At 39.3% G+C, this 21,438-nt stretch overlaps 1 protein-coding gene across 5 annotated transcripts in view; it reads left to right on the top strand.

Annotated features, from left to right (window-relative positions):
• The window catches only part of TPK1 (thiamin pyrophosphokinase 1), a 312,799-nt gene that overhangs the window by 55,897 nt on the left and 235,464 nt on the right, over positions 1–21,438 (top strand). For all 5 annotated transcript variants that reach the window (XM_037385150.1, XM_037385146.1, XM_037385147.1 and 2 more), the window contains exon 2: positions 6,049–6,123. In XM_037385150.1, coding sequence (XP_037241047.1) covers positions 6,049–6,123 — 75 coding nt within the window. The remainder of the gene's footprint in view (positions 1–6,048; positions 6,124–21,438) is intronic.

The following is a 21,438-nucleotide window of genomic DNA, read 5'->3' as shown; positions in this document are numbered from 1 at the left end:
GGAAGCTCTTCCAGTTGGTATGTCTGGGAAGTGGATGGTAGCTCTTCAAACACGCCCTGAATGAAATGGTCCATGTATATAAGCTGGCAAAAAGTTCTTCCCAGAGCATTGGTTTTAGACTTAACGCTTGGGGACAGGTGCTTACTTGGCAGAAAATGATGTAAACTCAGTGCTGATCCCCCAGATTCCTTTATTTTACTTTTAAAATTCTGTGTTCTCTGCATTTTGGTAACATGTGTCTGTGCTATTTGCTTTGTGAAGACAAGGTTAAAAAAAAAAGTGACATGTTACCATTTGTTTAGTGAGGACTCTTAATTCAGTGTGCTGGATTTAATTTTTATTTTTTTTCCAGGTGATAGGTGGAGCAAATAGCCCATTAGGACTGCATTAAAAATGCTGATGAATGTCAAAGAAAAAGCTAATTGTGGTGCTACAACTAATACAGCAAAATGAAAAAAGTCGTATCAAGAAGCTTTTTGAGGTTGTAGCGAGCAGTTAGAATACTTTTCCATTCTGTATATTCAATACTACAATAATTTTTTTCCAATGGAGGCAGCAAACAATACCATTTTAGGGTCCTTTATCTTTTACTGATGTAAAACCAAAATACTTCACATGTAATCAGTGGCACTTTTTACATGAGCCTTCATCTATGCAGAAATGTGGGCTCTTTTATTAAAGGAGTATTCTTTAAATAGCCATGTTCCTAACTTAAGGAATATCCATATTAAAACCTTTTTGCCTTAAGTGTTTATTAAAATTGTCCACTCCAGTTCATTACAAAGAAGTTTTATTTTTCTTGATGTCACAATTCACACCTTTATAAGCTCATTTGTCAATTATCCCGTGTTAGCGATACCTGCTTCACCAATAGCAGAAATTCCCATTCTGGCTTTTGATTGACTTAGTAATTCTTAGCAATACACAGGAGCTGATTTTTCAATCCAAACAATATGCTACAAAATTTTTTCGAGTAAAACCTGGTATTTCCTTATTTTTTTGTAGATTGTGTTTCAACTACATAAGAGAGTTTAATGTATTAATTACAAAAACCCAAACGAATACCAAACCACACTGAAACCAGACCCCAAACCAATGGCATAGCAAGTTGCTTCAGTAATTTTGCATTGGTGATCTGTAGCGATAGCCTTATCTGTCTTTGCTGGAGTTCTGCATAAACGTTATTTTGTTACGTTTGCTGGTTTCATGAACTGCTTCCTATAGTGTTTATTATGATAGGCTTCCACTAAATATAATTTACGTGGAATTCTTAGAATCACAATTCCAGTGCTAACTGTTCTGCAGCAAAGCAACTTCAACTGGCATATGAAGAGCCTGGGGCACTGCTGTCTTATCAGTGTCACTGTTTTGGAATTGTGAAAAAAGGTCTTGCCCCTTCCCACATACTCCGACATTTAAGTAGGCAGTGACTGTTCATTTAAAAAACAAATCTGTGGGGCAGGAATTTCGTGAATGATGGTACTGGAAACAAAATCACCTTTTTCTTTTTTAATTATTTATTTTATTTTGGAAAGTAGACTGATGTTAGAGCAGCAGCATGATCAGGAGGAGATTTTCAGTGGGATCATTCAGAGTTTTTCTCTATCAGAACTTCATTGTATATTTGGGTGTTCACCTCTGTGATCAGGAATATGTGTAACCCAGATCCCTGCAGTATCCTTTCAAGGGATCTTGGTTAGTATCTTGGCTATCTAGACACATTTCTACCAGTACAGAACTTTTCTGAAAATTTATAACCATCTTCCAGTTTCAACTTTCTAGATTAAATTAGTGAAATACTTTAGTAATGGTAAAATCCCTCTGCTCCCATACTACCTGTCTCTTTCTTCCTCCTTCCTCAGTGCTAAACCTGCCTCTCTGTTGAAGGTGCCTGATAGATGATTGGAAAGGAAAGGAATGGTTCCCCTTCAGCCGAGCAGTATAACACAAATACCAAACAACAAATCAAAACATGAATTGCTTTGTAAAAGCTCCTTTTTGCAGTTGAAGCTTTGACTTTGGAGTCATACTTTGATAGCACCTTGAGGCATGCCAGCACAGAGTATCCCCCCGTTGTGTGTTACTGCTTGCATTATTTCACAGTGACTGGGAATAGCAGTGATCTTTCCCAAAGGCCCTCTTGTCTGAAGCAATGAAAGCTTTTTCTCCTTGGAAAATTCAATAGGCAGGAACTTCACAGTATGCAGAGTAACTTCTAGCAATATTGTTCTAACACTGAAAGGAAACAAAGAAAGGGCATACATTATTTTACTGACTACCAGAGAAAAGGTTGTCTTTAAAAATACATATGCCTTTTGCATGTGTTTTGTGACAGACATACTGCCTGAAGACTGGCATGTATCAAGGGGAAATCAATAAAAAATGCATATGAATATTATAAATATTTATAGAATAGTTAGATTAGTATAAGAGTACAGGGAGAAGCCAAGAACGCTTTTAGAATAGTGAATGTGTGCTTTAAAATGTCGGTATTCTTCTGAGTGACTTAAAATGGGGTAAAAAGGCACTGCATGGGCTGTCAGAGATGTTCACAACACCCTTGATTAAAGTCCTTTCTAAGCAGCCATGAGAAAAGCTTCATCAAAAAAGTGCAGCTAAATAAAGCAGAGAAGGGAAAAAATTTTCAGAAAAGATGAGGTTATGCGCTGACGGTCCCAGTGGGACTTGTAGAGATAGTTGATTGATTTGCAGCCTAGGAAAGTAGGGGATGGTGCTCTGTGTTTCTGGCAAGATAAAAATGATCCCACTTTATCCAAAGACTAGGAATTTGCCAAGTCCTCTGCAAGATATATTTTTGCATCTAAATGGCTGTTGATGTAGTTGTGCAACTGTTAATACATACGTCTTTAAGTTATGCCTGTAAGACTGCAAGGTTTGTAAGTAGCAAATAGGAAAATAAATGGGTAAGACTGGAGATGAGCAAATGTCGTTCCTGAAATATAAGTAAAAACTTCCTATAGTCATCTTTCTGTCCTCCTGTCCTGTAGAAATTACGCCTTACTGTGTGGCTAATTCCTCTGCAAGAGGACTTGCATTGGAACTTGGCTCCATTTATTCTCTAAGTTGATGTAAACATCAAGAATAAGCTGGAGGTTTTGTCTGGAGGAATTTATTCTTTTCTGCTCATGCTGCAGATGGCTGAATTTGCTCAGTCTGCAAAAGCTGCAAGAAAAGTACATAATGAAAGAGAAATTTATACTAAAAATGGAAGAAACCATGCAAGAGACCATGTTCTGCCTCTAACAAAAGGCCAACAAAAGCTTCTGCAGTGGAGATACCCATATCTGGGGACAGCTCATTTTCGCTGCTGAATTCTTGTTTACAGAACTCTTTTTTCCGTTAGTCCAAGTAGAACACAATTTCATTAATGGTTGGGTCAGGGTGCTAATTATCTCTGTGAAAAATGGATGGGCAGACAGTCCAGGAGATAGATGCTTCCTAATTTGTTAAGGGCTTTTAAAGATAAATGGCCTTTTATTTGATTTGTTTTCAAATGAATAGCTCACTAGAGTGCTCAGAGCAGTGGCATGGTGAGTTCTCATCAGTTTTTCTCTGTGATGGATGTTGCATATTCTGTCCATTGACATGGTCTTTGCCATCAGAAGTCCCAATTTATTAATAGTTTTTAGGGCAATGGTTGTAAATTATTGCAGCCCAATTTTATTACTGTTTTACATCTACCGAGGACTGAGCCCTTTGTGCAGCTTTATATTAACTCAGTGAGCACCATTAAAATATTGACATTAGGTTCATTTTGGTAGCATTAATCATAGTATTTTATCATGCATTAATTGCAGTGGTTTGAAATGACTGGAACATTCACTTTTCTAAAAGCAGGAAAAACAACTTCCATTTCTCCGCTTTTTAAACCTGTAACTGTGCTTTAAAAAAAACAACAACAAAACACACACAAAAAACCCTCTTAATTGGGTGTGCTCGTGGCGCCTACCTCTTTGCTGCTTTGCAACGACTGAACAAGTAAGAGCCAGCAGTTCTTTCAGGTCTCACTGGAAGCTCTTAGAAGTGTTGTCTCTGAAAATCAGCCTCTGAAGTCTCAGTGTGGGTGCCTACAGCCAGGCCTTGGCTTCAAAAACATATCTCAATATAAAACAAGAGTCCTCCTGATGTGCAAAAAAAGCTAAAAATCTACTCACTGTGTTTTCATATGCTGATATGGCTTAAGGGTTTAAAACAGACACAGAAATGCCTTTTGTGATTCACCAGCAGGAACAGGTTTACAGCACCCATGTCTGTTTGTGTTATTGTATTAGTAAAAGAACCTGTGATGTTTGCTGGCTTTCTTCAGTGGAGGGCACCACTAGATGATTATGTTTAATATAAGGAGCTGGCAGCCTTTCTCACTTAACCATCATTAGGAGATCTGCTGCTGAGGTCCCATTTCATGAGGCAGCTGGAAATTGGCACTTAGTTTGAATGTATTGTTTTCTACCTTTCTCTTAAAGTTCAAGGACAAGGCAAAACTGTTCAGCCTATGCAAAGAATAAGGGTTTTCTCACTTTCCTTTGCTTACTTGGTCCTCTGACCTCTCTGTTCTTTTCTAAGTAAATTTATTCCCCTATATATACATGAATTAAATAGAAGTATGGACCATGTCAGCAAAGATGCAAGTAGAAGACATGAGGGCAGGTATTTGAAACACCATGTAGAAGATACCTTTGACAAACATTTAGAATTTCTACTGCAGTAAAAAATTATTTAGGTCTTCAGTAGTGTTGCTTTTGATACTTACAAAGGAGGACAGTAATGTTATTTCTGTTTTAGGGAACTGAGGCATAGGAGGTCAGTGGAGAAACCCTAAATCACTCAAAAGGCGAGATGCAGAATAGTGGTGTCCCAGTCTCTTAACTCTCACTTCTTGATCTTAACCATGCATTTCATTCATTGTTTCAAAGACTGTCCCCTCCCTGCTCCCACCCCAAGATATTCCTGTACCTTCAGGACTTTCACCACCTGTATTTTCCCTGGTAATGTCATAGGGCTTAAGCCATAGTTTGACCTGTAGCCTTCTGCCTCCTGCTGTACTGGATTTGCTCAAAAGCCCAAAAGACTTTGCAGTGATAGAGGTTTCCTTTTTTCAGTTACAGTGGCTACACATGACCAAATAATACTTCATTAACCTGATCACCTAAGGATATCAAGCTCCAGGGCAAACTTGCATTCCTATATGATTGGCAAGGTAGTTAGGAAGTGAAATAACGCAAATCCCACCACAGGCAACCATCATAAGATATGCGTATTTACTCTTTGAAACCAAGGTGTGTCGTTTCATAAATCCTTTTATTTTAAGACTTTTATATTTGTAGGTTTATTATTGACCTTCACAATGGACATATTGCTAGGGCAGGAGGCTTTAGGAGCCATATCAAGTTGGACTGGTAAATACACCGAGATTTTTAGTCTGCAGTATCACCTAGAAAACACAAGCTAAAGTTTGCTTTTGCTTTTACTAGCTTTGATTTTAAGCTCCTTGGGTATGGCCTTTCATTCTGCATGTGTAAAGTATCTACCAGGGTGGATGTACCACAATTAGAGCTTCTACATGATACGAAAACATAGGCACAGAAGCCACTGGTGGTAGCAAAGTTCTGCATCTACTAGGAGACTGGAATATTTGACTTAGAGACAGCTTAATACAGTCGGCTACAGCCTTCCCTCTTCACAGAGGCCAGAGTGAAGCTTATACCAATAAATGCTGCATCCGGGCGGCAGTAGCAAGCAGGAGATTAAAGAGAGCTGTATAGGTGTGGGCATCCTATTGAGGATGGCTTTCAAGGGGAAAATGCACTTAACAATTTAAAAGTTTAGCAAAACCTTACCAAAAAACCAGGTGTCTAATGAAGTTCTGGCAGCTTCTGTTTCTGGAAATGATGATGTCTAAGAAGCAAGGAAATTAGTGGAGTTGCTTCAAAGTGGTTGGATTAAAATTAATATGGAAAAAGCAAAATATAAAAAAGGGGGTGTGTGGATCAATATTGTTGCTAATAAGAATCAACATTTATCTTACAGGAAACCTGAAGTTTTGCCTTCTGATTCTGAACCAGCCTTTCAGCAAAGGTCATTTTCATTGTCTGTGGAGCAGAGGTAATAATAACTTACATACATCTTCATTTGTTTATTTACTTAGCTGCTGCCCGGCTAATGTACTTCATGTCTGTTGAATCGCAATGTGGCAATTTCCTCTTAACTAGAGCAATCTTCTGGTGAGGGTGTGAATTGGCAGAATATGTCCCTTGTTGCTGAATGCAGCAAATGAGCTGATTATGCAAATTCTGCATCTCTGCATTGCTTACATCAGTGGGAACTTTATGGACTGATCTGTGTAAGACTAGCTTTTCAGAGGCATCTTAGGAATGATCATTGTTTTGCTGACAAAGTGTAGTAGATCAATGATGCATTTAAGAGTCTGGAAGCAAGCATTCCTTTAAAGGTCATCAGTGAAATGTGTTAATTTTAATCAAAATAAAATGAACCGTGTAGATAACTATGTTGTGAAAGCAGTGGGAATTTGCGTGCATGTCAGAAATATGCAAATCAGATTTCACTACTCCTTTGTTTAATATGCACAGTGCTAATCATTATCTCTGGCATGATAGCTGCAGATTTACTGACATTTTGTGGAGATACGTAAATCTTTACAAGCTTGGAGCTATTAATTCTTCCAATGTAGAAATGTAGTCCTTCAGAAGCTGTCTGACAAGCTGCAGGAGTTGTCCCTAACTTGTTAGCAGGCTGGGAACCTTGCAGAGAAATTCCTCTTAACTGACTGGGGCTGATAGAGCTGTTTGATTTCACTGTAGGCATAAGAGCTAGCAGGGGTGGCTGTTCGGTTAAAACAAATTGGTGTAAGGGATGAAAGGGGCAGGATGTATTCATAGCACTTAATTCCAGTAAACCTAAATTAGGTGCCTGTATAGGCAGAGGAATGAAAAGACAAGGGAGAGGCTTGCACAGGATGATTCGAAGCATCTGCACAAGTACTGTACCCCAAACTGGCTCTCACTTGCAATATCGGGAAGAAATGGCAGCAAGAAGTGTTGTTCAGTGGAAGGGCTGTCAAGTGAATCTTCCAGATGTAATTCTACATATTTTTTTATTTTAAAAGATGCAGTTAAAGACATACTCTGTATTAAATAATGGAGGGAAGAAGGGTAAGTATTTTGATCTTATTTCTTTGTCCCACCTTTCCTGTGTTTTGAGGGTTGAGGTTAAAAAAAGAGACAGCGAACCCGACATGCCCAGTTACCAAATGGCAGTATTTAGCATCTTGTAGTTCCTTGCACGTGTTGCTTTTATGCTCTGCTCTTTTAGACTTTTTTTGTCTGTCCTCTGGAATTTTAAGTCTTCCTCTTGCAATCAAACCTGTGCAGGGTGACCCTTGGGGCATGGAGTATTTCTTACCGTAACAGTAATGGGCCCTTAACTGTAGTGCTTCAGTGAAGGGTTTGGATAAGAAGCTGAATAAAACCGAGTAGACCACAGCCTGTCTTGCTTGAGACTACCTTGATGTGTTCCTGTCCTCCCAGCATAACTGTGTTGAAAGTAATTACAGGTGCTGCGAACAGTTTTTCAGAGTCTGTGCACATTAGGAGCAGAAGTCCTATTTAAGCTAGTAAGACTTTTGATGATAAGTTACTTCCAGAAATAAATGGATATTTTCTAAGTAAAATGACAGAGGAAGGTCATGACATAGTCAATGTGAAATGTTTTTCTTCAAAACATCTCAGCTTCAGTAAACCTCGGTGAATCCAGGGCAAGGTTTTAGCAATGCCTGACCAACAGTACTAGTGGCCTACTGCGAGTGTCAGCAATTTTGTGCCTGCTGGATGCTGGTACTGAAGGAGTCTCAGCAGAGAGACTCTTGCAGGACTAGGAGAACCTGGGGCTTTTGGTACATGAAATGAAAGAAGTTCTGAAAGAATGAAACATCCTTAGAAGCAGTGCTTCATGACCAGCTATATAAAGGTCTTATAAAGGAGTGATGAAAAGGGAACAATTAGGCTGTTGATCCACAGAATATTGTCAGCTGCCTAAATTGGAAGAGAAAAATGCAGAGGGAAATAAAAAGATAAAATACTCACTGACTTCTCTGTTACAGCAATCTTCAGTGTTACAGAGTACACTGAAGTGTACTCCAAGTACAGAGTGCTGAGACATAAATGTGATTTTAAAGTAGGCTGTGCCCTATCAAAATAACTTGTTTCATTAGCCCTGTCACTTCAGCGTCAAGTAAAAAGGAAGGTGTGATATGTTATGTCCTGAGTTAAAAAAAAAAAAAAAAAAAAAAATCACAACAATAAGTGTGTCTATTCTAGGCAAAAATCATCCCAGGTGTAACTCTTCTTGACCTCAAGAAAAAGTGGTTGCAGCTAATTAGCCTTTGTCTTATTACAGACTTGTGTGAAATCTATTTTTACTGACATACTTTGAAAAGAACTATTTCAATTTGTACAAGTTTGCAATGAACTTCCTTCCCTGTGCTTTGTGAAGGACACTGGAATCTGATTTCTTCAGTTCCAGGAGACAGCTTTTCCCACTCGTACCATACAAGCTGGGTAAGTGACAACAGTGAGGTAGTATCAGTTCAAGACTACGATGATTTTAGTCTGTTGTGTTCATTACTGTGGGAAACCAATCTAGATGTGCTCCCTTCGTGTTGGATACAGCCATACAGTATTAGTGCTGTCCTAAAGGTGGAATGGATGAATAACTGCAGAAGGGACAGTTTGCAAAAGCATGCTGAAGGATAATATAGCTGAAAATACTGGTAGTTCGTTGAAGGATTTATTTGGTTTGGGTACAGTGGGGAGAAGATGAAAGAAAAGCCAAGAGAAATTGAAGAGGATAGGTCAGTAAAGGGGATTAGGTAAGGGGAAAGGTTTTCACAGTAAGTGAAGCTGATATAGGGAGACTGAATATGGGAAGGTGAGGTGGATATAGAGGGTTGGGAATAGACTATGAGGAAGCACAAGGCTGGGAATGTCAGTCAAATCCATCAAAAGAGCTTTGCCAGTAGCTGTTAATGCAGCCATTTCTACCAGTGGAAGTCCTTATCCTAAATGTGGGAAACATGTGGAAGAGACAAAGCCCCGCTTTTTTCAGACCTGCACATTTTTGTGTTCAGGAGGTTCCTATAAGAAAGACTGGATCCAGTGCAGCCTTAACTTATCTTAAATTCCTGATTGTATTTCAGCAATGTTTGTAGTTCCTGGTTTGCAGGAAAAAAATCCAGTTTACATTAGTCTCTAGGCTACTTTGGAAGTGGTTTCAAGTGTAAATACATCTTTAACAGAAATGGCTGGGAGTTGAAAGTCTGAAGCTGTCTCTACACAGAGTTTGAAAAGTACAGATGCCCAGGTTTTAGTGGCTGAAAACAAAGGGGCTTTCTGGATAGCAGATGCAAGTTCCTGAGATTTTGATTCTGCTCCTTAAAGTCTCTTTAATCAGGAATTCAATGACTGAAATTCAATCACAGAAATTCATATTTATGCCAAGAATTTCAGCCATGGCTAGTGATCGCATGTGCTTCTGTTTTTTTGATCTCTCCCTAGTGAAGTACCAGGAAAGGGGCAGAATTATTGCAGTGCTAAGAAACCACTTCTATGTAAAACCTTCTCAAGTTCAGGATCTGAAAACTGTTTCTTGTTTCTGAAAACATTGTTCCTACAAGCCATATTACTGAAGTGAGCCAGAATTGTCTTCAGATCCTCACTTGATGGTAGCATGCCAGCATTGCAGACTACTTTCTATTCTAAATGTTGACAATGACAGCTGTAAAAAGCAAGAAGTTATGGTCTGAAAAATAAGATTATTATTTGAAGAATCAGAGAAAAATGGCAACATTCAGCAGCAATCTGATGGAGTTCCCGTCAGTGCTGTATTTCTGAGAATGGCAGGTTTCTTGTTAAATAGCATCTTTGGATTTGCTTGTGGGGAAAGACATATTACAATAGTTGTTTTTCCTTAGGTTGTATTTAACCTCTGGCTGAGTGTTCTTTTATCCATGGGTTTACTGATAAATGCAGTTGCAGAATCAAAATATTGGTTAATGCTGTTCTGCTTGGCTGAAGAAGAAGACTGTTATACTTGTGTTTTATGGTAAGCACACATGTCCACGGGTATTTTTCAGTTCTTACAATGGTTGTGATACATTAGCCACTATGCCTTCCTTAAAAGGATTGTGATCTTTTTCTGCAAGACTATCTGTGAAAGCTCTTAATCAAACAGAACATGTTGAACTATTCTAGATAGTAGCCATCCATATGACAAAACATCCTTGGCTGATGTAGTAGAATAAACTGCCAACATCCTTTTGAAATTGGCTACTGAATCCTGATTTGTGGGATGTGTATTTAACGTTGGACAAGCAAATGGGGAAGAGACGTCTATGAGATTGGGCTGCAAAAATGTATGTCCTTCAGGAGTCCCTCCCTAAACAGTCTCTTTCATGGACCATTCTCCTCAGGAAGGAATTTGGGGTCTAGCTATGTCTCCTTATTATACTGCCCTACCAGTCACTTCTCTATATGCATTGTGTGTAGGCATTTTGTGATGCTTTGTAGATCATGAACATGGAGGAGCACCAGAAAGAGGAATGTTGCTTGCCCTAGGGATTTATATTTTTGGGGGTCTATATACTGAGATAGCAGGAAGCATACTTCTATGGCAGCAGCATAATAACTCAGATCCAAAGTGTTTTAGGTTGTCTTCATGTAAACAGTATCTTTTTACACTACATCTGTTGTGATTGCTTATCCATAAATTGAGGTTTTTTCAAGTTTCCATCTCTATCAATACCCATTTTACAACAATCAAACTGGCTATTGGATTTTAAGTATTATCTTGAATGTGAGGCAACTTTCCTATCAAGGTCAATCTACTGTACGGTGAAAATGTTGCTAATGAATGGATTGTTAGCACCTGGAGGTGGCTGGGAAATAGAAGGTATCTCCTCTTCCTGAGTAATCAAGTAAGGAAAGGTGCTAATTTGTGTCATGATTTTCAGAGTCATCTGTCTTTGAACGCCACATGCTCCCCTGCGTTTTATGTTCCGTATGCTTTTGTCTGCAATATAATTGGTGATTGATGTTTTCAATGTCTTCTGTGGAGGTGTAAGAGCTCTGTATAAAGGTAAATAAGATATAAATACAAGTGGTGATGCAAACTCTGGCAAATATACTGAGGGGAAGGTAACAGATTAGTTGGAACAGTTCGAATGTCTCAGAGAGAAAAGGGTATTGTAGCTTAATAGCAGAAGGGAAATAACCTGACTCTCCCTGGTGCCGTTTTTTTCTTCTCCATGATTGATACCTTTTCCTCCACTGTCTTTAGTGGTTGAACTCACCTGTGCTTCTGGAATTATTGGTATGTACAGCCATTCACTTGCCCTCTTACCTGTCGGCAATGAACTTGCCTTGTTGGCATATGGTGTGCTTTTTTCTCACCTTTTATTTTCATTTCCTGCTGAACTTACTTGTAATATATCTCAAATTTGTACTAGACCCAGAATTGGCAGCTGGCATAAAACTTGAGTGAATTTAGAGCAGCTGCTATTAATAAATAGGAAAATGTTCATAAAAATGGTGATTGGGATGTCACATGGACTTCTATGCTTTATTGCACTTTCCAGCAGGCATTCAGACTAGCAGTAACTCTTACCACTGGCCTCAGCTAAACTACTCTGTTCTCCCCTGAGTAATATTAGACTCCTGATAAGTCAACAATGAAGTTCATTTTTCCACATTTGAATCAAGCCAGGAATATAATTTCTAGTTCGTATTTAGTAACTTAAATTTGCTGTTCTGTGCCACTCAAATTAGATTTAAACACCATTTTCTTATGGTGGTGTGGCTGTTGTCGGACTGCCTGCAGTAAGTTAATGTCCTTCAACTCAGGAGTCTGAGAGAAGTTATTTCAAGTTTTCTTAAGGGTAGGGAGTCTACGATATACTTTAGGAGCAAGAAAATCTAGCCCTGATTAGGGCTGGCTAGCACCATGCTTAAAGCTTGGAAACGAAGTAGTATCTGGGTCTTAGGACATGCAGCAGTTTGCACTAGCTGGGATTTTGGGAAGAGGATTTTTCTAGTTGAAGCTTTGCCTATGACTCAGTGTATAAGGTTGTTCTCTGCCAGATTTTCAGTGGTGAACTGGAGTTTTACATTTATCTTCATAAAATTAAGATTAAAACTCCAGAGATACGGTAAAATTCTCCTATTTCTGATGTGTATATTGTTGGTGCCTTTCTGGTTCAGAATCAGGGCTCTTGAGAGGTAGCCTAGGTGTGTGTGGACAGTTTGAAAAGTAGGTCTCATTTGGTTTTGTAAATTTTTAGATATTATTGGCAAAGCTGAGAACAGAGCTGATCGTTCAGGCCTTTTGCACAGTTCAGGTTCCTTCACCTTAGTAGTAGCTGTGATAGAATGAGGTCGTCAGATAAAATTGGAGACACGCTAGGCTGCCTTTTGTTTTTGGTGGGGTTTTTTTTGGTGGTGTTTGTGTGGTGTTTTTTTTTTTTTTTTAATTCTCTGCAAATCCAACAACAGGAAATCTGAGATCAAAAAGGAATTTTTGTTTGTTTAATGGATTTAAGATTTTGTTTGAAAAATGAAAAAAATGAGTAATTAAGGTCCCCCTCTGTGATGCTTTGAGAATCTAAACCCTGCTGAGCTGAAGTTCAGAGTAACAGAACAATAGAGAATTACTTTGAAGTACTAGTGAAAAGCATAACAGATGATTACAGCATAAGAAAAAAATGGGAGGTTATTACAGTGCTTTTTTCTATTGAGCTGGGATGTAAATCCCATTAGGGGAGTTCTATTGTCACAAGATTTGCTATATAGAAGCCTTTGATAGCATTATACTATATATCTGGTTATCATGATGTTTCCCAGAGGACAGTTGAAAGAAGGAGCTTTGGAAAATATTGTCAGGAGAATGCTTTAGAGCACCCAAAGCAGAAAGGAAAACATAAGACAATAGAAAAAAAAAGATGATTAAATGCTCATTTTCTTAGTGATTCAACAAGAGAAACGTTCCTGGGAATGAACCCAGGGAGCAGGGGTGAATGCATGAGGTTAGCATAAGTATGACCTGTGGCAGAAAAGGGCATGTTCTTAATCCCATAAAAGGAACACTTGGATTTTCACAGCCTCAAGCTACACAGTGTTTCTCTGGGAGTCACTACAGGGCAAAAGTATTATTTTCATAGCTAGAGCTTAGCATGAATCTGCTACTAGGGTAAAGATGTAAGGTCGTTTAAAGGATGGATGTTATCTGGGGTTGCTGATGTCAGGGTCTTTTCACTGGCTGTGATGGACTTTGATCAAGCTATGGTTTGATAGTCTTCCTTTCTCTCTTACTCCAGGGTTGCCTTAAGGCAGAAAAACTTTTCTTTTTTTTTTTTTTTTTTTAAACAAGCCCATACTGGTAGAAACGCCTCACCATTAATCTTAGTCCAGTGGTTATTTCAAATGGCAATTACTTTTTAAAAGTGGATCTCCTCTTTTTAATTTACCTGAATCTGGTTATGTTTCTCTCCTTTGGATTTTAAGTTTGGATTATTTTATTACTGTTACTGTAACAATGAGTAACTCAACCAGTGAACAGTTTACCTTTTCTGTAGTAAGTTGAGACTATGCTAGTATTTATTGGTTACTTGGCTGATGGAGTATGCATCCTTCACTGTATTCAGTGCCTGAAGAGAGATCAATAGTTTGAGAATACACGCTGGATTGCTGCTTTTCTCATCTAAATGGTTTACATACTGTCTTGTGCTCACCCATATTATCAAGTATTAAAATTGAACTTTAAATTCATGTAAGTTAGAAAATAGCTAGCTTTTCCACTCTACTCATTATCTCTGCTCTTTTGCACAGGTAGGCTGTTTTGTTAAATTTCACCATTACATAAATATATTTCTAAAAATAGTATGTGCATTTCCATTTTGAAAGCAGCATAATGAGATTTTTTTATTTTTTTTTATGAGTAATTGGTTTAGATACTTGCCACACAACATACCATATAAATTCTAAAATGATTGATGGACTTGTGTCAAAGACCACTTTCTCTGTGTTTCTTTCTGGTTTTGTTAACTACCTTGTATAGCATCACTACTTATAAGCTGCTTTAATGTATTTTCGTGTTGTGTTACTCAAAATGTTATCTGCGTGAGACGCATGCAGATGTATTTTGAGTTTGGGATCATGGGTGTTGTTTATGCCTAGGCAAAGTCCAGAGTTTTTCAAGAGTTAACGGAGGTCTGTATGTACCTAGTTGGTACTTTATGTACCTAGTTGGAGATATTAAGAGTTTGAGTAAGAATAAAATAGTTCTTATTGATACCAAATAAACAGTTGGGCCTGATGACTTCACTGGGAATATTCTTATGCTTTACATGCCGAAAGTAAGTGATCAGGTACTTTGCTGGATTTGGTGTGAACTGTGTCTTGTTGGGATGAGCCAAAGGAGCTATGATTGGTGTTGATTAAATTATCTGAGCATGACAAATTATTTGAGGATTTGTTTAATTCATTTTAGTTTGTTACCTCTGCCATAAACATGTTAATACATGGGACAGAGCATGGATGTTCAGCTTTTGAAATCCATATTGAACAGTTGTGGATGAGAACTTTGGAGTATTGGTTGGAGTTTTTGTCTTGTTTATTTCTGATTGCATCAAGATTTGCTTATGTAAATGGATGAAGCGCTGTTGACTTTGATTCAGTTTCATGTATTTACACCAGCCAAAAACTTAGCACATAAAAATGGAATGAGCATTGTGGCTATTAACAACTTTTTTTCTCACAAGTTAACAATTGTTTATCTAATATGCTGAGGAGGCACCGGTGAAGTGCAGCTGCCTGTCTTTGGTGTCATTGATGGTGAATCACAGTGAGAACAGAAATAAAAAACTGTCATAGGTTTCTCATTCTGGAAAATTCCGTTGACCTCAGAAATAGCAGGGACAGCCGGTAATTTTTAGAAGTGTTTTATTATCATCTTCCATTGTTGGAAGCTTTATGACTGGGATCCTAATGTAGAGGCTTTTGATGTCAATATTCCTTCAGTTACTTGGAATTTATTTGGCTCAGACCTTTTAGAGGGGGCCAGGTACAGTTTACACTGAAATAAAATTTAACATTGACTCAGATGGCCTGGATAAAGTGTAACCATAAGAATGTTGGTTCGTTGTAAGCTGCATTAGCACTGCAGTAAGTTGTGCTGTGGAGTATAAATATTATGCTGTTGGAATTTCTTTTGAAAAATCCCAGCTCCTTTGAACTTCAGACCCTCGCTGCTCATGTTCAGAGCCCAGGGCCTGGCTCCTTGGGGCTTCTGTTTCTGACAGTATGAGTTGTGCAGCAGGGAACAAAGCTTTTGCTTATGTCTGAACACACACTTGTCTGTCAGCCTTCGTAATGACCTGCATCAAGCATTTTGCTTTGGCTCCTAGCATCTGGTAGTCCATCACATTAGCTTGGTGTTTGTGAGGTGTAATCAGCTATGAATAATCAATAGTCAGGTTAGATTGGTTGGTAAAGTCTAGAACATTGCTCTTGAAATGGATGTCATTCAAGGAGGAACAGAGAAAGGAGGACTGAATTGCCTTTGCAATCTGTTTTGAAGTGAAGGAACTGCAGAGGCTCAGGGTGCATCCAGGCTGTGTTGCAGGGCAATGTAAGTGGCCTAAGAAAGAGCACAAATTGGTAATATGCTGTCACAATGACTTAAAATTAATTTGGGGCTATGCCAATTCTGGACTTTAATAATAATCTTGAGATTTTTACAAGGAATTTTGAGTAAGTTGTTTAGCCTGTGAAAAGATACGGTTCAACAAAGTGACACAACTCGTGTTTAATGGAGGGTTACGGTGGGTAAAACTGCTGTGGAGTCCATTGAGGTACAAAGCCAAAGTGCTCTAAGTGCAGTATCTGTCCCAGCTCATTCTAAAAGAAAGAGACTTTGATTATCTTTTGGTTTCGGATGCCCAAACTGACATCTTAAATGGGGTCTGGTGTTAAGGGGACAATGGCCCTCCCTCCAAAATACATCCTGACCTTCCCTTTCACTGACTCAGAACTGGGAGAGAAGCTGAGCTACTGAGGTGTGCAGTCACACAGCAGGTCTTGACAGCTTGGCCTCTGTTGCATCTTGATTTAAAACCACAGAAAACACTGAATGTTTGAACAGTCCACTTACTGTCTTGACAGCTAATCCAAGATAAAGGGAATGAGAATTATATCCCTGTTCCTAGGAGGATAAATGTTAAGTCCCTCACTCCTGAGGCAGAGCATGACTGCGAACAAACCCTTCCGAAGCAGCAGGGTGGTATGCTGTCTCGATCTGTAAAATCTGCAAGTTGAAGAGTTATAGAAGTCAGTAGAAGAAATTTGTAGGTAGGCCTACATCACAGAAGAAGTATTGAAATGACGTCTTCCTAATTTTTATAGCTATTTTTCCCTGTTCCAGTTTAAGTAAATGTTGGTCCTGTTCTTTCCAGATGAGAATGAGGTGGATGATGGATTTGGTGTTAATTTCATAAGGTGTGGAAAAGTGTTCTCTGTGGTAGATGCTGCATTTGGAGGAGCCTCTCTGGTCATTCAGAGTCAGACCTTTTCACTGCTAAGAAGATGTGAAATAATTACAGATCCGGAATGTGGTTTTTGATGAGGTTCCTAGAGAAAATGATTAATATTAGCAAAACGTCCTCAAGAAGTCACAACATTTGGTCGTTGCCAAATGAGTTGACCCGAGTGTGACATAGATCATGTGTCAAGTCTGTTTAGCTGAGCTATATAATCATTTTGACAAATGTATGCAAGGCTGTTATGTGCTATCAAAAGACATACTTAAATGGCAGGAAAGGCTTTAGACCATCAGAAGTTTCTGAGGGCAATAGTAGTCTCACCAAGAACTCTGAGGCTGCCGAACCCTCTGAATATCGCACAGAACGGTCTGTTTTGGTTCACTCTACTTCCCTGCCTGTTTTTCATAGTCAGGGGGGGTTGTATCTGGGAGACTGTGCTTCTTGGTTTGTTTTTTGAAGTTGGATGACCGCTTCAGAAGTTATGGTGGGAATGGAGAGTGAGCAAAGACATGGGCAGAGAGAGAGTGTGACAGGAATGTGTGCAAGTACACAGAACATTCCTGTGGAGTCCATACTTTTTAAGAAATAAGATCAGGTCAGGTGAGGAGGGATTACAACCAATTTAAATTCCTGGGAATATCAGTGTATTACAGAAGTAGGCTGGTTCTTCCAATTTATCTATACATTGTCCTTGGTGTTGCTATAATAGAAATCACAGTGATTTTAGCAACTGTTTGGCAAAAGCCACAGTCTCCTTTTTTGTGTGAATCTGTCTTTCCCTCTGCTTCCTAAAAGAGAAGAGAAAGGGTAGGAGGGTGGATGAGGCATAGAACATGTCTGCTAAATGTCACACCGACAAGTTTTAATGTTGCACATCTTGCTTAAGTAATAATTCACTGGGTCCCTCGGTTATATCTCACTTAGCTTGGGACGGTTAACTGGAGTTTCTTAGGTCACTGCCAGTGATCTCCTCTTAGTCAATGGACAGAGATCTGAGTTGCCTTCCGGCTCCCCACAGAAATTTAGATATAGCTGCTAGGTACACAAAATGGAAGAGGTGGGGAGGGCTGAATGGCAGCCCAGATGTCAGGTTATTTTCTCTTTTGTTTCCTTGGCCAGTTTACTGCAACAACATGAGGCAAGTGAATTTTGTGGCAGCTGGTATCTATAGTTAATCTACTTTATTTAGTCTCAGTGTTATCTGTCTCCTACCTCAACTCTTTCCCACTAGCCATCTCAAACCTTTCTTTTCTATTTAGCATCCGGGGAAGGACGATGAAGTTAAGACCCTGGAGACTGCAAAGCTATCATCTAATTTTGAACTTGCCTTGGCTGTCATTTTCCTTGACCACCTCTTTTTTTTGTAGGCCTATGCACCTTTGTCGTAAAGCAGCACTCTCATTAGAACTTTGTAAAACCCATATACATATTAACAAGGCATCTGAAGTTGACCTTTTGTCTGGGAGGGAGATTGCTACTGCTCTTGGCAGTGATTTGTGAAGTCTGCTTTCCTTGGTGAATTTAGGATCGGTTTAGCATTTAAGCTTACTTCTAAATCATGCATTTAATTTTATTGCTTTTTCTTTAGATCTGTAGATTTGAGTGAGCATTAATGCATCCGTCATATTTCATTCAGTGATTATAGTGCTTGATATCCTTTGTATTCACCTTCTAGAAATGCTTTGGCAGCAGAACTGACTGTGCAAAAATGTGTAAGAAAGGGTAGAAATAATAAATGCACTATCAATTTGGCTGATGCAGTTCAACATCTTAACTTTTGTTTGTGACCCACTGTTCAACTCTGGCAATTTAAATATACGTATGCAGTGTCCTTTTTCAAAATGTGCAGGACAATAGGTAGGCTGTAGTGTTATTAGTGTAATAAATCTTTAATAAAAGAGGTTTCTCTTATATTGCAAGTGCATGCCACTGCTGTTCTCATTTAGATATTAAATTTAGAGGTGTGCAAAAATTTTTGGAAGTCTGCTGCAAGTCTTAGCAATTTTTTTTGTTATTACTTTTAGGGTTTTTTTTTATAAGTGTGCTGTTTTATCCCTTGTAGGACTGCTTAAAATAAGATGAATTACTGCACATTGAATCTTTGTCCCTGCTGATGCAGTAGCATCACATTGTCTAGGGGACTTCTTTATCAAGGCAGTGAAGATGCTGTAGTTGATAACCCATCTTACTAGCCATAAAAGGTTGGGAAAAAGGATCTCAAAGACACTTTGGGGCAACAAATTTGATTTACATTTTATGTGTCGCATTTGACTATAGGAAAGAAGTATCCAGCTCATTGCCAGCTCCAGAAGAACAGCACAATCATTGCCCTGCAAACTGAATGCACTGCTAAGAAGGAACTATAAAAGATATTGTTTGGAATAGTTTGGGTATGTTTTTAAGCATGCTGATCTTCTTATTCCAAGTTTATTTGTGATACTTTACCTAGCATTGTATTATAGAAGAAGAATATCACGTTCCTCTGTGAATTAGTGTGGTTATTTGAAGCAACCTGGGCTTAATTATGTGGTTTTCTTCATTTATCAACACAGTTGTTGACCCTGACAGACTGCTGTAGGTGCTCGGGTGGAAGGTAGAAGTGTGTGTTACACACTAGTAGATAGTGGTATCAGTGTGTTTGGTGATTTCATGCTGAAGTCTTCAGAATTGCAGAGAATGGTAAGAAATAATGCTCTGATTAGAGATAACACCACTCTTGATATAGGCTGAAAATTTTTGAGCTTCGATTTAGGAAATGAAGTGCATTTCCCCTTTTCACTTTTCCTCTGTGTGGAGAGGTCAGAAGTCATTTCATTCTCTGCTCCCTTGGGATTTGCAGTGATTTCTTTCTACAGTCATTTAGGAGCTATTGACCTTGCCCCAGGGAATCGAGGAAAAGTAGCATATGAAAGTGGGACATAGACGGGTTTGCATCAGGACTCTGAGTCCTTCCATGACGTCTCTGGGGAAGAACTTTTCTTCTCTGTCCAAACATGGACAAGTGATTGTCTAGCTACATGTTTCTATAGATGGTCACTTAAAAGGTTTTTCTTGGTCTAGAGGTGTTTCTTGTTATCACATCTTAATTTGTTTTCTCTTTGGGAATTGCTACCAGAATCTGAATTGTGTTTGAAATTGTACTGGAAGTACATCCCCTGTCTGTGATCCTTCTGAAGTTCTCAGTGTTTCTAGATGCTGAGAGAAATGGTAGAAAGGAGCATCTAGCAGCACAGCCACGTTTCAAACATACCTGTTCAGAGCAACCAGTACTGTGATGACGTGAATGTTAAACCGTTTCTGGGATACACCTTCCAGTGCAGTCAGTATTTGAAAGATAGTGCTGTGGGTTGACCTCGGCTGGATGGCAGGTGCCCACTCAAGCTGCTCTGTCACTCCCCTCCTCAGCAGAATGGAGGGGGGAGAAGATAAGGTGAAAAAAAACCCACCTTGTGGGTCAAAATAAGGGCAGTTTAATGACAGCAACAGCAAAAAGTCACACATGCAGAAGCAGAGGAAACCAAAAGATGTTAATCTCTACTTGCCATCAGCAGGTGATGTTCGGCCACTTCCCGGGAAGCAGGGCTTCCGTGCTGGTAGTGGTTGCTCCAGAAGGCAAACATCGTAAATAACGAATGCCCCCCCTTCCTCCTCCTTTCTCTTAGCTTTTGTATCTGAGCAGATGCCCTATGGTATGGCACACCCCGTTGGTCACTTTGGGTCAGCTGTGTCCCCTCCCAAGGGCTTGCCTAGCCCCAGCCTGCTGTGGAGTGGGGGAGGAAGGTTGGCAGAAGAGCCTTGATGCTGTGCAATAGCCAAAACACTGGCATGTTCCTCACTGCCTTTCTAGCTGCCAATACAAGCATGGTGCTGGGGCGGGGGGGGACGGGACAGGGGACGGGATGGACGACAGCTGTGGGGCTCAGCCAGACCCAATACAAGTGCTGAAATAACCAAATTGTCCTTGGGTTCACCAGGGACTGAGAAACAACCATGTCTTTACTTGTATCAATTAAACCCCCTGGGTTTTTTTCAGGATGTTGTTTCAGTCTGTTGGTAGTGCTGTCGCACAGGTTTGGTTCTTTAGAAAAGGCATTCTGCATCCGCGCTAGAAGCAGCTGAGAGAGGCTGAGTGGGAAGGTTAACACGCTGTATTTTTATGGGAAATATATGCTGAGAGAAACATTGAAATAGTAATATACTGAAACATAAATAAGTACAAGGAATGCTTTTTCAAAGTAGCCTGGAGAAGTTGTGTCATTTACAATTGGCAAGTTTCATTGGAAAAATCCTGCCCAAATCACATGAAAATGCATGTTCTTCTAACTGAGATTCCCAGACATTAGTTTCCTCATTTAAAATGAAAGTTGGGAAGAGATCCTGTCATGCTGCGGTGTGAGTTTCCAGTCATCTTTTTGTCCGTGGTGGTGTTGGGAAGTATTCAAACAGTTTATGCTTTCAAGATTTGCATGGAGACGTTGGGTATGACAAGGCAAGAGGCCAAAAGCCTTCATCAACTGTGAAGGTTACATACAGCTGTGTGGCAATGCACACCGAATGCTGTCATCGTCTTTTCTTTGTATGATTTATTAATGTTTAGAGAGTAAATGTGGATAAATCTTCTTTGAGCTCTTGTTGGCAAAACACTGTCAAGTGTTGAAACCATTGGTTAGCTTTTCTGTGACTTCATTAAATCTTGGCTCAGTGCCTGTCTCCTTAAACTATGATGGACTGTGGGTGATGAGCTAGCATACCATTCTGGATGTCAGTTTGTGTAGGAGAATAAATCACAAACCTACAAGGTAGTAGAGTCTTAG

The sequence above is a fragment of the Falco rusticolus genome, chromosome 4 (assembly GCF_015220075.1).
Source record: "Falco rusticolus isolate bFalRus1 chromosome 4, bFalRus1.pri, whole genome shotgun sequence".
Lineage (NCBI taxonomy): Eukaryota > Metazoa > Chordata > Aves > Falconiformes > Falconidae > Falco > Falco rusticolus.
The sequence above is the reverse complement of the archived record's forward strand: the minus strand, read 5'-3'. Positions and strand labels throughout refer to the sequence as shown.